The sequence below is a fragment of the Heteronotia binoei genome, chromosome 3 (genome assembly GCF_032191835.1).
Source record: "Heteronotia binoei isolate CCM8104 ecotype False Entrance Well chromosome 3, APGP_CSIRO_Hbin_v1, whole genome shotgun sequence".
Classification (NCBI taxonomy): Eukaryota; Metazoa; Chordata; class Lepidosauria; order Squamata; family Gekkonidae; genus Heteronotia; species Heteronotia binoei.
The window spans coordinates 91792867-91810287 of record NC_083225.1 but is presented as its reverse complement, the minus strand read 5'-3'; the positions used below and the strand labels follow the sequence as shown (position 1 = coordinate 91810287).

The 17421-nt window shown below is 41.0% G+C and overlaps 1 protein-coding gene across 1 annotated transcript in view; it reads left to right on the top strand.

The window, feature by feature from the left end:
• Positions 1–15464, top strand: part of RRP1B (ribosomal RNA processing 1B) — a 28065-nt gene extending 12601 nt beyond the window's left edge. The window contains exons 7-16 of the mRNA XM_060234192.1: positions 755–819; positions 1468–1628; positions 2547–2638; positions 5224–5321; positions 5532–5551; positions 7733–7858; positions 8981–9720; positions 11400–11534; positions 12300–12366; positions 12916–15464. Coding sequence (XP_060090175.1) covers positions 755–819; positions 1468–1628; positions 2547–2638; positions 5224–5321; positions 5532–5551; positions 7733–7858; positions 8981–9720; positions 11400–11534; positions 12300–12366; positions 12916–13106 — 1695 coding nt within the window. The 3' untranslated portion in view covers positions 13107–15464. The remainder of the gene's footprint in view (positions 1–754; positions 820–1467; positions 1629–2546; positions 2639–5223; positions 5322–5531; positions 5552–7732; positions 7859–8980; positions 9721–11399; positions 11535–12299; positions 12367–12915) is intronic.
• Positions 15465–17421: the final 1957 nt, after the last annotated feature.

The window sequence follows — 17421 nt, the reverse complement described above, 5'->3', positions numbered from 1 at the left end:
CCCGAAAAAATAAGAGCTTTACACAGATATTGAAAGCATGGAGGAAAGGAGTGCGCCCTGTTGAGTCTCACAAGATAGGTCCCACACCAATGACAACTGGTTCCAATAGCAACACTTTGAATCTGATCCATGAGGAATGATTTGAACCCGTTCAGTGCACATCCCCTGTTACCTGCTTTGGCCTTCAGGCACCTCAACAAAATGACATGATCTGCTGTATCGAAGGCTGCAGATAAGGGCCAAGCCACTCTGTTGCTCTTATAGGATTTATCTACACTCAGACAGTGATGATGAGTTAAAGCAGATCCATGTCTGTCTGCCTGAAGCCAGACTGAAAAGGGTCTAGAGTTGCTGAATTATCCGAGAAGACTTAGAGTTGGTCTGCTACTGATCTCTCAATCACTTTGCCCAGAAAAGGTATATTATAGACAGGGCAATTATCAGCCACATAATTTTTCAATAGGGATGGTTAACCACCTCTTAAGTAATGGATGAGGGGGGCGGGGTAGATCTTTCTCCTGTGTTTCCAGCTGGAAACACAGGAGGAAGATCTGCACAAACACACCCATGCCTCCTGGTGCACCCAGAGGTGCAGGGTGGCTGACTTTCCTCCTGTGTTTCCAGCCAGCCACCCCGCACCTCCAGGGCCATCCTCAGCTGGAAACACGAGGATTCCTCCCTTTGTAGAAGATTACAGCAGTTTAGGAAGAACCTGAACTGCCTAATCGTATATTGTTTTGTTTTATTTTTGTAGCTCACAGCAGACCAAAACCTCAAGTTTATCGAACCCTTCTGCAGAACTGCTGCCAAGACCAAGGAGTATGTTCAATAGCTGCATTTTACTACTTGTAGTGACTTTGAACGTTAGTGGTGTCTATATTGTTTTAAAAGCGGTACATATTGCTTTTTATCCTGCCCTTCTTCAGAGAACTTAGGGCAGCATAGCTTGTTCTCCATCTTCACCACAACTCTGTTAGCTAAGCTGTGAGCGAATGGACAGGCCCAAGGTCACCTAGTAGACTTCATGGCTGAATGGAGATTTGAACCCAGGTCTGTCCAGTCCTAATCAGTTTAGCTGCTGCAACATGGTGGTAATTGAGTGGATTCCCAGGGCAAAATGAAGCATAAAAGAGAGAGTAGAATGCTTATTGAGAGGCAAGACTAGCTTTCTTTTGTGTGCCTGAAATGAAAACACTGCGTAGCTATGGGAACTGTATCTTCTGATAATAAGAAAGCTATTCCTTGATTCTCTGGGTACTGCAGTGGTAACACTGGGATATTAGCAAAAGAATTATTGGGTGGATCAAACTCTGATAGCACTTTCTTTAGAATCCATGCAATGAATTGTTTTCTTTTCCAAATCATAGTGCAATTCTTATAATCTTTAGGAGGTAGACTTTCAAAGGATTTAAATGGAAGTCCCAAAAGTATATATTTATGATACTTTTTTTCCCTCTAACCACTCAGTCATCACTTGCTGCAAGCCATAATCCGTTGTATCTTTGAAACCATTGTGGATCAGTGCCCATTTGCTGTAGAAGATTTAATGAGGGAACTGAAAGCTGGTAGTGATGATGATCTGTCAGAAGATGATGACTGGAGCAACGAAGATAAGCTTGTGGCCAAAGGTGAGCATGTGGCTACCATGAGTCATACTCTGAGAGACAATTTGATGTAGTGGTTAAATTCATGGACTCTTACCACTCCTTACCACTCCTTCACATGCACCTGTTGATGTGACCTTGAGTCAGTCACAAGTTCTCGTAGAGCTGTTCCTCTCGAGCAGTTTCTGTCAGAGCTCTCTCAGCTCCACCTACCTCATAGGGTGTCTATTGTGGGGAGGGGAAAGAGATTGTAATCCACTCTAAGACTCTTTCGGGCAGTGAAGGGTGGGGTAAAATCCAATCTCCTCTTCTTCTTATAACCCCTAGCTTGGCTTGGTCTGAAGTTTCCTTTGAAGGCTATTCATCGGGGATGAACTGATGTACACATGGGCTCATATTTTGTTGCCAAGCACAATTTAAAGTATTCAGTTTAACTCCTAAATGTCTTTGCTCCAGGCTGCTTTCCACTGTTTTAGCTCCCGTTATATAGAGAGGAAATCTGCAGGTGCTCTTTACTTGCAAGGAGAAACCTTTCTAGCAATTCACATTTGTGGATAAGAACCAAGCCTTCTATCTCCCTAGGCTGTGTTCAAAAGTACCTGACAAAATTCTTAACAGCAGAGTCCCTCCAATACTAGGGACATATCCTTTCCTTCAGGAGAGAGGCAGGATAGGTTGCTCATCTGAGGTTGCCAGTCTGAGACAAAAGCAGTGAGGCAGGATGAGAAGCTGTTTGCCCCTCAGGCCTTTGGAAGGGGAAATTCATTCCCTCACCTTGCCCTTTAAGGATCATGCTGGTTACAAGGTAAACTTTTTGAAAGAATGGAGGGAGGAAAATATCAGCCTCTCATCTTGTGCTGGGCTGAGAGTGCAAAGGCTCTTTTGTTCCTTGCCCAGTTCTTTCCAAATGATTCTTAAGTGTGTTTATCCTGTACTGCGCAGACCGGAGCTTGCCAAACAAACTTTCACTAGATGGTGAAGCAGAAGAAAACCTGTTAGAAGCTGCAGATGATAACATTGGTCCTGTCCTTCAGGTAGGTGTCCTCTTTGTCAAGGTGCCTGCTTATGAAAGGCTCATACACCAGTGGTTTCTTCTGATCTACATGATCTACTCTCTTTTAATTTGAACTCTTACAGATAATACTGAAGTAGCCCAGTGACCTGCTTCTTTAGTGAAAAGGCCTGTTACTGTATTATTTGATACATTCAAATAATGTATCAAATAATACAGTGTCATTCAAACTGGAGGACATAGAAAACCTATATCTTTTGCACAGGTCTTGCATGTGTTCCTGATTTTTGGTCTGTAAACCATCAAGTCTCTAGATTTCCTAAAGCATGGCTCTTGACTCTGCTCTGGTTACTTGGAAGGCATGATCAGCAGAGTCACAAGTCCATGTGGGACTGTTACTTCAGACCTGGAGTGCAGGTGGGGACTTGAGCTGGTGGTGAAGTGGTACATATGTTATAGGAACTGGACAGATGCACTATTTCAGATGTGTGGAATAGGAAAAAATGTGGTAAATGTAAAACGATAACACACAATAAGAACATAAGAGAAGCCATGTTGGATCAGGCCAGTGGCCCATCCAGTCCAATACTCTGTGTCACACAGTGGCCAAAAACCCCAGGTGCCATCAGGAGGTCCAGGACACTAGAAGTCCTCACACTGTTGCCCCTCCCAAGCACCAAGAATACAGAGCATCACTTGCCTCAGACAGAGAGTTTCAACAGAAAGCTGTGACTAATAGCCACTGATGTCAAGGTACAACATCTTTCTGTTCAGGATAACTAGATGTGTTGTGTATCCACATCCTCCAGCGGCATCTGGATCGAGGCGGCGTGGCGGTGCTGATGTTGTTAGACCTGTCGGCTGCGTTCGACACGGTCGACCATCGGTTACTGGCCCGCCGGCTCGCCGACGCAGGGATTAGGGGGTCGGCCTTACAGTGGCTCTCCTCCTTCCTCGATGGTCAGGGACAAAGGGTGGCAATTGGGGGAGAGCTGTGTGTGTGGAGTGCCACAAGGGGCAGTTCTCTCTCCGATGTTGTTTAACATCTACATGCGCCCCCTTGCCCAGATTGCTCGGAGGTTTAGGCTCGGGTGCCATCAATATGCAGATGACACCCAGCTCTATCTATTAATGGACGGCCGACCTGACTGCCTCCCAGAAAACCTGGACCTAGCATTGCAGGCCGTGGCTGGTTGGCTCAGGCTGAGTGGGCTGAAGTTGAATCCAATGAAGACGGAGGTCCTTTGCTTGGGTCGCAGTGCCCCGGGAAGGGAAATCTCCTTGCCAGCTCTTGACGGTGTGCCGCTGAAAGCGGCCCACAGGGTCAAGAGCTTGGGGGTTCTTCTGGAGCCTTCATTATCAATGGAGGCACAGATAGCAGCCACTGCCAAGTCCGCGTTTTTTCATCTCCGGCGGGCAAAGTAGCTGGCCCCCTTCCTGGAGCGCCGGGACCTGGCAACGGTGATTCATGCTACGGTCACCTTGAGACTGGATTACTGCAACGCCCTCTACATGGGGCTGCCCTTGTGCCGAACTCGGCGGTTGCAGCTGGTGCAGAACGCGGCGGCTAGGTTGCTATTGGGGCTCCCAAGATGGGAGCACATGCAGCCAGGGCTGTGCGGACTGCACTGGCTGCCAGTGGTGTACCGAGTCCGTTACAAGGTGCTGGTCATGACCTTTAAAGCCCTATATGGCCGAGGGCCCGCCTACCTGAGGGACCGTCTCTCCCCATATGAGCCCCAGAGAGCGCTGAGGTCAGCTGGAAAGCACCAGCTGAATATCCCTGGGCCAAGGGGGGCCAGATTGAAGACCACCCGGGATCGGGCCTTCTCCATTGCGGCCCCACTGCTGTGGAATCAACTCCCGGAGGAGGTACGGGCCCTGCGATGTTTAGACCAATTCCGCAGGGCCTGTAAGACCTACCTCTTCAAAATAGCCTTCACCTATACCGAGCTAAGATAGTGTTGCTGTATATGTTTTTCCCACTGAACTTATGAAAGACCTATTATAGCACCTTAATGTTAATTTTAATGTAATTTGTAAATTGATTTATGATGATTTTATTGCTATGTATGATTTTATTGTATTGCATTTATACGTTGTGAGCCGCCCTGAGCCTGCTTGTGCGGGGAGGGCGGGATATAAATAAAAAGTATTATTATTATTAGAGACTTTTCAAGGATAAAAAAATGGTATAAAAAACTTATCTTCCTTGGTTTGCCAAAAAATTAGAAAGCGCTGAGAAAACACTACCCTGGTGCAAATCCAAGTGGGACGAGGCACAGTGGAGAAGTTAACTGTTCATTTTCAGGGTGTGAAAGTGAGATTTGTGGTCTGATAAATTTAATAGATTTTTTTTAAAAAAAAGATCAGGTAATGATTGTATTCTTAGTGTCTCATTTTATATGGCTTATTTAGCAGTATGATTTAATATTTTATTGTTTAAAATCTGCATAACTTCCTTCATCAGAAACTGCCTTATTCAGTTTTTGTGTTGTCTTATCTGGAATACTTCTATATTCAAGTTTGAGAAACTTTGGGCAAATGCTCAGGTTTACTTGATCTAGAGAGCCATAACATTTTTGTTTTGTTTTTTTTATTTGATAGTTTGATTATAAAAGCATTGCCGACATGCTGTTTGAATTAGGCAGTGGAAAACACACAGCACCTTTAAATAGAAAACGTCTCTACAAACTGGTTAAAAAGTAAGTGATATGAAAATACACTCTTGAGAATCTGTTTTGCCAGAATACCTTATCCTTTCCATCCATGATATTGACCATTAGCATTCCTACCCTTTCCCGATTTATCTTGGCAGTCTTTTAATAGAATGAATGCAAATGCAAGTGTTTGTGCTCCTTCCATTTGTGGGCAGATAATGGAAATAAAAACTTCTTTTTCACCTGTTTTCCCAGGTTCCAGGACCTTGCAGAAGGTGAGTGTCAAGGAGTCCAAAGTGGAACCCCGTGGGTCCCAAGGTCTGTTGCACACAAATAACCAGGCCTTTTACTTATTTTAAAAATGCATATTTTAATGAAGTTTATTAAATTTCTGTCAAATAAAGAATTATTCTACATGCAACACATTATTCTATGATCATACAGGAGGAAAACAAGAAAACTAGATTAATTGTTTAATGCTTTTCAGAACCTGTAGTAGACAGCACAAACCGTAAATTTCAGATCCAAAGGCCAAAGCTCAGGAGTTCTATGACATTATAGTGCACTATAATTACTATGCCACATTGGTTCCATGCTGCACTTTGGATTGATTTTCTTTGACCAAAATCAGAAAGGTACACATTTGAACTACCATTCAGGAAATGTGTACCTGACTTAGGCAGAAGGTGAATTAAGTTGCGGCTTCTCTAACATATCTCTGCCTTAAGTCACTTATATTAATACAGTTCCAACTTGATCCTACATTGATTTATTATTGTAATATTTTTGCATTGTCCGGAACCATTATGTAGTTGTTATGCTTGACCACTGGAGAAGGCCATATGGCCAAAACGCTTCTGGTTGGGGTCATTTAAGATCTTTTTGTGAGTGTACTGTATGTTTTAAATCTAAGTTGAGACTATATTAAGGTTAGATAGATAGATCCATCCATCCATTTTGGGGGGTTAAGTCCCCCCCTTTTTGTTCTTAAATGACTGGAAGCCATTAAACCAATTTTACTCCGTCCTGCTTCAGAGTAGGGGAAAGTGAAACAGGTGGGTTAAATGACTGCCAGTCATTTCACTGTTCCCAGGCATTTCCGCCTCCCCTTTTCTCCCAGCAACAGCTGGTTCAGTTCAGAAACCACCCAAACCAGAATTTTTGGTTTCATGCCCATCCCTACTTTGACCCTCTTGGAGGCCAATAAATCTTCCAAGCACTTCTCATCCTCCAATCTGCTGGAAGTGTTTACATTCTCTTTGCTTCACATTCTCTCGCTGTGGCTCCCCAACCCAGCTCTTCTTCCTCATCATGCCACTGATGCTTGTGAGCTAGAGTCGTTCTCTTCCAGACACTTCCTAGCGCTAGCCCTTATGTCTGATTCTTGATCCAAGATAACCTCCATCTCCGTAGCACTGCTCAAGGCATTTGGTAATTCTGCTGCTGCCATCTGGCATAACTCATCCATCCTGACTCACATAAATAATAAACACTCTGCTTATCCAGAGAATGCATTGCCATTCAGTTTACCTGTGTACAAATGCCCTGATCCTCTTAAGCTGCTCCCATGTCAAGGAGACCAAAGTGGAACCCCGTGGGTCCCCAGGTCTGTTGCACACAAGAAACCAGATTTTTTACTTATTAAAAAAAAAAATGAAATTTTAAGAAATTTCTGTAAAGTAAACATGCAACACGTTATGATCATTCAGCATGAAAACACTAGCTTAACTGTCTTAACATTTTTCAGAACCTACATTAGATGGCACAAACCTTAAATTTCAGAATCAAAGGCCACAGCTCAGGTGTCCTCTGTTACTAGCAATTGTGTGTCATAGCTCAGGCCCCTAGTTCATCAGAATCCAACCTAGTTAGTCTTCCTTAGAGCTTCACTTAATTATAGTTTTGGGGCCCTGCACATCAGGCAATGATAATATCCAGTCAGAACACATCTCCAAGAGAAACCTCTAGAAGATTACCTCATCACCCTTTGTTCCCTCCCCCCATCACACAACAGCAGATTCTCAGGAGAAACTAACCACTTTGGCCTTGAAGGTGATGGGTCCAAAGACGAATTAGAATAGACCAGGCCTGTTACCATTCAAGTTAACTGTTGAGAAGCCAGGAATGCTTTGTGTCAGTGTGAGGCTCCAGCATCACTTTGCTTTTTTTTTATTTTGCTGACAACTATATATTAATGTATGAGAAAAAAATGTGTGTCCTTGGAAGCACGTCTGAAGGACTTTTGCTTGAGTTTCTTACCTCAAAAGGAATAGAATCCTTACCTGATTGTTTCAGAATTTGGGCAAATTTGAAATGGTCCCCTTTTCTTAATATCTAAATGAAAAGGATGTTTCAAATGGAGAAAGCTACTAGACTATATGTTGTGAACGCTGAGTGGGTGGAAGGTCAAAATATCTGGCTGTGGTATGTCTCATTCCAATACTTTTGCACATCAGGGACTTTTCCCCAAGATGACTTTCCTGAAGATGTTTCTACGGATGAAGATGATGATACCTTCAGCAGGAGGAAGTGGAAGAGAAAATCTGGCAAACCTTTAGATAAAACCAAGCTGGAAAAAGAAGGTGGGGAAGAGAGCAGCTTGTAGCATCCTATCCAATCTGTTTACTTGAGTTTAGATCCTATACGTTCTTTCTGCTTACAGTCCTCTCTGCCCGTTGCAGAGGTGCTCCTCCATTGCAAAGTTCACATTCCACTGGCACTAGCCACTTCAGCGAGATCAGTATCTTTTAAGAAGACTAAAAATGTTTAGTGTGAGAGGAGTTCACTATAGATCAGGCAAAGAGGGATGTCAGCAGAAAGGAGTTTTAGGATCCTAACCTTTGAATTTCACTTTTTTAATGTGCTGGCCAGTTCTTGTTGCGTTTACTACCATTATAGAGGTTCTTCACTGGAAATATTTTGCTGTGTTGCTATGGAGTGGAACTTGTAGTTAGGGTTTTCTGTTGTGACCATCTGGTGGTTTAGCCTGTTAGAAGCCAAGCTTCTAACATACCTATACCAAGATCAGGAAGGCTTTGGGGGTATCTTGACAGTTAAAATACTATCTAATAGCAACATGCCCTGCTAGGGTCATTTAAATGGCTTCCTCAAGGGGGCAGTACCTCAGACAGATGCTCAAAAAGGATACTAGAACTCAATGGCATCCAGTATAAACTGATGGGCACTGGGTTCTGGACGGACAAAAGAAAAAACTGCTTTATGCAAAGAATAATTAAAATGTGGCATTCACTGCCAGAGGATGTAGTGTTGGGCACAGGAATAAACAGCTTTAAAGGGGGATTAAATTGATTCATGGAGGATGTCTGTTAATAGCTACTAGACATGGTGACTGAGGGAAACTCCACATTCTGAGGCACTAACTCTGAATCTCAGTGCCAGGAGGCAACATCAGGGGAAGGCCTCAACCTTTATGCCCTGTTGTTGGCCCTCCAGAGGAACTAGTTGGCCACTGTGTGAGACGGGATGCTGGACTTGATGGACCATTGCTCTTATCCAACAGGGCTCTTCTTACATTTTTATGACTTAACAGCAGCATCTATCTCTTGATACCAATCTCCCCCTTCCATTTAAAACACTTTCTGAACTGCCATTTCTGAACCACTTTCTGAACTGCCATTGATAGGTGTAAGACTGTGCTAGTTGCTCTTTCTTTCTATTTAAAGCCATGTACCTTGCCTTGATAGATAATGCTGGAAACAGAAAAATTGACATGGAACACAAGGTTGGCAATGGTGGCAACACAGGATTGCGAAAGAAGAGAAAGAAGAGAAAGAGGAAATTGAGTCAAAGTACTGACATGCTCACTGCTACTGGAAGTCAACAAAAAGAGCCAGTCATATTAGAAGGATCCAAAGAGCTAAAGCAGGACAATGAATCAGCAAATATGAACAAAAGGCAAAAGAAGTCTTTAGATACAAAGGCAAGTGAAGATGTCTCTGCAGCTCATCCTGTGGGAAGACTTAGTAGCAGCTCATCAAAGAAGACATTAACATGTTTGGTAAGCAGTAAAAAGAAAAAACCAAAGAAGAAAAGTGGCACCTTGCAGAAAGTTCCTGTAGAAGCTGTCCATCAAAATGGGCAAGTCCCTACTATTACAGAAGGGACTCTTGACCACTGTGTATCTGTAGATCTTATTAATAAAGTGACTAAGAAGAAACGGAAAAAGGATTTCAGGATCATTACTGGAAATGGTTTTTCTGAAGAGGCTGTTAAGCAACCAGAGAAGGAAAGTTGTACAGAATTGACATCCCCCATGTACCAAAAAGTTAAATTGAGGAAAAAACAAAAATTGGGGATTCTAGAAAAGACAAGAGGCTCAAAGACGAAAATAGTCAGATTGAAAAAGAAAAGGAAAATCAAGGAAATCCTGAGTGCTGTAGAAGAAAATGGACTTGAAGATAAAAACGAGAAGTGCAAAACCAGCGTAAGCAGAGTCTCTCATAATTTTTCTGTTGCCTTTAACATGCTCACACTTGTATTTATCCCCTCACCACTGTCTCCCCCCCCCCCGGCATTGTTAGTAACTCTTTTGCCTCAAGAGTTTTTTCATAGTTGGTAACACTTTTTTCTAAGTAGTCATCCAGTATATTATTTGTGACTGGTTCATATGCTGAAAGGTGGTGGTGATGGTGGTTAATAATAAAACACAGTGTCTTCAGGACAAAAATGACAGTATTTTTTCTCCTGAATGTAAAAGTAATATGAATTCTGAATTAGAAAGAGTAAATTTCCTTATGGTTAATGTTCTGGAAGAAAGTTATTGTAGACAGGTATGTGTAGTATGTGAGTAGTTTCATCTCTTATCCCTGACAGCCTGTGCCAGTGCTGGGGCTAAAAATGTCAATAGAGCTTTTGAACACTCACTGAATGAAAGGGCTTTGAAGCTGTGTCCCTCAACTTGTGTGAGCTAAGTCTCCTATTTTCAGTGTTAATATATTTGTTTTTAAAATGTGCAGAACTTGTCACTGTTTTGAAAAAATACTTCAAATCCACTAACTAGCATTTTAAATAAATTCTAGTATGTCTCTATTTTGGGCCTGGTACAATAGAGAGCTTGTAGTCAAGCTGTTAGAGGAGATCAGTGACTCAAGACTTTGCAGTATGTGGTCTTAGAAGCTATAATTATATGGATATTTACTTAGTATATATTTCATGGTTACTTTTCTTCTACTTTTGAATTAAAGAATATAGCCAATTAGTAAGGCCTTTTCCATGTTAATTGTTAATCTACATTTACAGCTGACAATACTTTTTATTTTGTACTTCTAATCTTACTTTGTATGGACTCTGTACTCTCCTGATTTGTAATCTGGTCAACCTTCTATAGTATGTATCTATACATGCCAATAAAGGCTATCTGATGATAAAATGTAATTCCCCCAGTTCCCTGGCTGGTCATTCAAATGGACCATAATAATTTCCGCCACAAGATTATCTTGATGACAATATCAGTTTTCAATAATTAACTTTCTGTTAGGAGTCAACGGCAATTTTTTCATTGACCATTTCTTGGCAACATTGCCTAATTTAATACTCTTTGAAGGGGAAATCATGTTTGACAATGAAGAATGGCAGCATGCACTTCTCAACTAATATGTTGAGTACGTTTACATAGTAATGTGATTTTGGGACCCTAAGGGCTGCCTAACTGTACCATTGATTTTTATGGATGTAGACGGGTGTAACGTTGCTAAAGACTGTACTGTAAATCCTTCAGTTAAATAATTAAGTCAAAACACTGTTCTTAGAAACATTAATAAGAACATCAACCTTGCATTTTGGTGTTAAAATCACTATTCTTATACCTTCACTGCACACTCATTTTGCCATATAATTCTAATGTAGTAGCTGGTTATGCTGTTTTCAGGCTTCCTTGTCCCATGATTACAATATTCCAGGAAGAACAGTGGATTGCAGCAGTACAAACAAGAAATCCAATATACTACTTCAGAAGACTAGTAGGATACTAGGGAACTTGTCCTTTGCACAAGCATTTTATGGAGTCTGCATAGAATACAATTTACTCATATCACTCTGAGTCTTGTCTGTTATGCTCCGTGTCTGTGTGTGTTCAGCTGCTCTTTTAACTCCCTACGCCTACAGGAACCCGTTGGCAGTCCCATCATGTTACAGAAAAAGAAGACCAAGGCTGGGAATGACTATGTGAAATTTGAGAAGACAACTCTGCCAAAACCAGTATTCTTTAGAAAAGCAAAAGGAAGCATTACTTCCATGCAGGTACAAAGTTGCTAATAACAGTTTGCCACAAAAGGCCAGAATGGAGAAATAGCCCTTTTAGTGCAATGCTCTTTTAGCTAGGAGAAGGATTTTATGTTACTGGCTGTGGCCATCCCTCTGTTACGGTCCTCTGTCATTTGGTAAATGCTGGTATATATAATCACTTGGCCTACATGAAATCATTCATTCATGCTGAAATTGCCAGGTTTTACAGGTGTTTAATGTGCTGTCGGAAGGGCAACATCCCCTCAGAGCTCATAGCAACACTTACAGATATAGTAACTGTTACCATAATGCAGTTATTTCAGAGCACTCCTGTGAGGTCAGGCCTCTCTTGCTCCCTACAAGGTCTGTAGCTGTGTTCCTAGTTGCAGGAAAATGCTAGTGGCCCATCCAGCACAAGAAGAATAATGGTTAATTTGTTTGTGTTAGAGTTCAAGAGCAGGATTAGCAGCACACAGAAGTTTGCTTTTCTACAAGTGAATTGCCAGTTTTGGAACCTTGTTTTAGACTTTTCAGTTTAATCTACCATCCTTTAAAAACAGTGGAATTGTTAGTTCATCAGTATCTTCTGGCTGGTCTAGACACAACACTGGCTCCTATAAGCCTAGTCAGAAACCAGTGGTGAGCCTTAGAAATGTGCTATCTTTTTCTTAGAACAAATACACCCCTCCATGAATTTCATTTAAGCATTTCATTTCGCAGATGTTGACCCAGTGTCAAGGCTAACCATATAAAATATTGTCTTCATCTCTTTTTTTGTAGTTAACCAAGCTGCAGTCTTCCAGTTCCAAAAAGGTAACGTTTGGACTGAATAAAAACATGACAGCTGGTGAGTGCCTTCACTTTGTTGCTTCTCTGAAATCAGGCCAATTAAATAGAATAAGGTTTAGTTATTCAGCAGCAGTTGTGTGAAAATGTAATAATTGCTTCAAGTTTTGTGTACTGGTGTAGAACACAGTTATAAGAGAGAAAGTAAGATGGCTGCCATCTGAGGCAATGTGGAGGTGAGGGCAAAACTTCAGTCCTGTTGGAATTGCCATCACCTCAATGGAAGAGCAGGCTTTATTTCTAGATTATACTCTGTTCTTGAGTGCTGAACTAATATTACATGTAGAAGTGAGGGCTCCACTTGACCCTAGCCTAAAATAAATATAGAGTGTCATGCTAGCAGTCCTGTTACCAGCAGATAAAGAATCTATTAAAAGCTGAAATATTCAGGATGATTCTCCATTTCACCCAAACAAGAAACTGAACCCACAGTTGTTGAAAATCTGTTTGGGTCCCCTTCAAGTGGATAGCTCTGGTGCCCTTAAAAATGTGCTAACACTTAGGGATGTGCAAGCCTTGGTTAAGCTTTTTGCTTTTTAATATTTGACAGAATTTAAGAAGACAGACAAAAGTATCTTAGTCAGCCCACAGGGAGCTTCACGTGTGGCTTTCAATCCCAAGCAAAAACCACCCCACGGAGTGCTGAAGTCAGTTTCTGGCTCTCCTGCTGAAACATCTCAAATAAAGAAATCCATTTTAGTGCCATCTAAGAAAAGACCAACTGCAATGGACTTCTTCTAAGCAAACAAGGAGAGGACTCATTTTATAGAGAATATTTCCATAACCAGTTGTTTCTAGACGGTTTTCTTTTGAAGTTAACAGGATGGCATACATATGGTCAACATGACTTATGATGCTCATACTTTACTAAGCACCTCTGTTTGAAACAGCTTCGTGTATGTTGTCAAAAACCGTAATTTGAGTTTCTGATTACAGAGCCTTATTGCGTATGTTTTAAAAAATTCAGTCATGTGGTAAATGATTTTGTAAAAATGTGTTCGAAACTATTGCTTCGGTGTTTTTGTAGAACACAATCAAATGAGGGGGACTTATCTTTATAGCTCACTCTAGGCAGCTAAGTAGACAACTCTTTTCATGCCTCCTTTTCCCTACAAGCTACCTGCCTTCCATCTTTTTACCAATAGTTTTGGATGAACGTCTGAATATCAGGTCAGATGGATGATGTCTGTAGAAAAGCCACTGGGATTTTGATTGGGTAACCATTTGGTTAATGAATTTTATTGACTGTGATTCAGCTATTGCACTCTGCATGCGTTTCCAGTAATTTGGATGGGCATTGTTGCCCCTTTCAGACTTTGATCCCCTGTGGAACAAAAGAATCCATGCTTTTCCTCCATTAATGAACCTTTGCTTTTTAAACACTTACTTCTTACCCATCAAATAACTTATTTCCCCCATTAAGATTCTGCTTTACTCACCTGTAAACTTTAATATCTATATCAACTCTGTAAACTTTATCTTTTGCTACAGGGTAAAGGTGGCTTTGAAAATGGCCATATCTTAAATCTACGGCACACAAAATCACTTACATTAGACATGGAATGTGTATGTGTGGCTATATAGAGAGTGTGTGTGTGTGCATGATTTTTTAAGTCAGATCATTAATTTTCTGAGGCTGTTGCTATCTTAAAAGTATACAGTTTCGGCTGAATTTTTAATGGAGTTTTATCTCTTACAGAGAGTGGAGATAGCTTGCCATTTAGTTTGCCTTCCCTTTCAGATTATTTCAGGAAACATGTGAATAATGACAGAAAATATATATTTAACTTCAGCTTGCTCAACTTGAGCTTCAGGATGGATAGCTCCTCTGGGCAATTGAGGAGTTTTCAGGAGCTTGCTAACTAATGGATGTCCTTGTGAACTGCACTATGTGAATGGTTTTGTCCATGTGCCATTTGTTTGCGAGTGTTTTTTTTAAAGCTTGCTTTTCCACCGCCCGAAAAAGTCTAAATAGTAAAAGCTAGTCAAAATTCAAAGACTTGAATTCTGTGGTCTTCTCTCTGAAATTTTATATCTTGCTATATTGGCTTAGGTCCAAGGTCGATTTCCATCATTTTTGCCACTTCCTCCTCTCAGGCTCCCAGGTAGTTGGTTGTGCTGTTTTCAGGCTTCCTTGTCCCATGATTACAGTATTCCAGAAAGAACAGTGGATTGCAGCAGTACAAACAAAAATCCAATATACTACTTCTGAAGGCTAGTAGGATACTAGGGAACTTGTCCTTTGCACAAGCCTTTTACGGAGTCTGCATAGAATACAATTTACTCTTCTTAAAGTAGTCTGATGTTATAGTAATCCACCAGTTTTTCTGTCTAGAACTTGAATACAGAGTATGTAAAGCTACTGGAGGATAAGAATTCTCTTAATCATTCTACCAGTCTACGTCTCAGGGCCTTATGCTCATCCTAGTGTCTTGCAGGACAAAAATGACAGTATTTTTTCTCCTGAATGTAAAAGTAATATGAGTTCTGAATTAGAAAGAGTAAATTTCCTTATGGTTAATGTTCTGGAAGAAAGTTATTGTAGACAGGTATGTGTAGTAATACATCTTCCTGTTTTTCCATCTTTTCCCACTATGTTGCTAAGAGTTTAATTCAAATCAGAATATTAATTTAACTTCTTATTTGCAATCCTTAGGAGAATGGAAATGAATGCAACATCCCAGGACATGTCTACTACACAATACACTGTCAAAATCAGGGATCTCTGCATTCAGATCAGTTTGCCAGTTTATTTGCATATTCTAACATTGTCTAGAATAAGAGTTAAAGTAGTTTATATTAAAAAGCAAAACTTTGTAAAGATATTTTTATTTTTTAAAAAATAGTTACTTGGTTTTGTAGTTAAGCTGAAGCTTCAGTGAAACAAAACCTGTTGAGTTTAAAGATTGTATTTAAAAATCTTTGAGTAAAATTTTTCTAAGTAGTGTAACTTAGAAGGCATCTCTTTTAATCTGCTGTTCCCTCTGCATCTTATTAGTGTAATGTGTGTTTGGGGGGGGGGGATTATGCAGCATTCACTTATGACCATGGAAATAGGCTGCTTAGACTTGGCTAATAAAGCTGTTTCTTCTTATGAAACTTGGCATTGCTTTATTTTTTTTCCTGAACCTCAAAGCTGCTCTTACTTCTAAGATTTAGGATTGCTCTTACTTCTAGGATCCAACATACATTTGAAAGGAGTTCTTGGTGAAAACTGAAAATGAGAATGGTCTTCTGACAGTCTAGCTGTAGCTAGGTATCAGAATATAGGAAAGCAAGTAAGATATGCTTCTAGGGATGAAGAGAATGAATGCTGCTCAGGAAGCAGTATTCAGCCATGATTTAGCAGTAGCCACCAAGAATTCTCTGCATCATTTGATCTCAGGAGATATAAGCTTTCATAAAGAGAGTGATCTTGATTTATGCTAACAAAGAATGACTTAAAGCTACTTGCAGTTCTAAGAAGCAAAATTATTTTGGCTTCTGTCAGTCTTTCTTCAAACTGCAAACAGATGCTTTTAAAGATAATAATCTACGGTATTAGCATGACACTCTGCCCTGACAGAAGGCTACTTCATGCTCTATTGTGACTTCCATGTAGGAAAAACAAGTATACACAATGGCATATCTACATTGATGCCAGCGGTTTCAACCTCCCATTGCATTTGCAGACTGCAGTATGATATTTTTAATGCTGATAAGCTAAATAAATACTGGAATTTAAGAGATGGGTATACATCTGTTTTTAATGATAACCATACTTGTAATCTGTTTATGTACACAGGAAAACCAAGTTAGAGGCAAATTCAATGCAGGCGTTAATGAGACTTTGTCCTAATTCTAAGAGGCTACATCTGCAACTCCTTAGAATGCTGTGAGGTAGATCAGCAAACCCCTTTGCTATAAAGGTGTGTCTCATAAAAAAGGAAGCTTCTCATGCTGGAAAAGTCTCTAGCAGAAGGAAACCCTTGGATCCAGTCCATACATTAATCACATCTCATTCCTAATCCTGTCCTATTTTTATTGTTACATTTGCTTACTGGCCTCTACCATAAGCCATAGGGAAGTCTTGAAGGCATATTGACCATTTCCAAATCACAGAAATGTCATATAAATCAAGGGTGTCAAACATATGGCCCGCAGGCCGGATCAGCCCCGCAGAGGGCTCCAATCAGGCCCTCTAGCAACTGGCTGTCGTCTACTTCATTTTCCCTTGCCTGCTGTTTTCGATCGCCATTTTGTGTTTCTTCCCAGATAAGCCAGAGCAGCAAAACAGCCTTTCCCTCTCCCCCCTCCCTTTTCTCAAAGGGAGGAGGAGGGAAGAGTAGCCTCAGCCGATGAGGGAACTTGGCTCTATAGCTCTGCTGGGTGATTAAGTTTACCAGGCTCAATTAATCACTCTGCAGAGCTACTGAGACAAGCCTCTCTTCCTTCTAATGAATGGCTGAAGCTCCTCCCCTTCCTCGTGCCCTGGGGGAAGGAAAGAAAGAGCCAGAGCTTCCTTTGCCCAGTTCCCACCATCAGGAGAGCTACAAAGAGTACTTTTAAGACTAGCAACATTTTAGTGAAGGTATGAACATTTTGCCTTGCTACAGAGAGAGAGAGAATTTTGTTAAGCTTGTTATGGTTGTAACTGGGTTCCCCTCCTCTTTTTCACTGTATTCATGCCCTCAGTCTTTCTCAATAGGAAAGCATGTGAAGAGAAATATCAGCATTAGGCTGAGAGTGTGTTTTACCCCAGGTTTACCCAGCAAATTTTCCTTAATTTTTCTTTCACATTTTCCTTTGATTGGGGGGTCTTGAATTTAGACTTCTCAGGCAGTAGCCTGACACTGACCACTGTACGTGGCTGTTTCTCTGTTCTTGTAGTTGTTTTTTGGGGGGAAGTTGTATTTTTTTTTAGTTGTAGTCATTTTTCTGCGGAAAATGATAGTTTTGTAGACAAGCACATAGCCCTCAGTCTGTGCCATGGTGCCTTCACATGTTCTTGACTAGTACGTGAAGCAACTTCTGTACAAAAGTTCACAATGCTCAACTACTTCATGTTCCTCTGGGT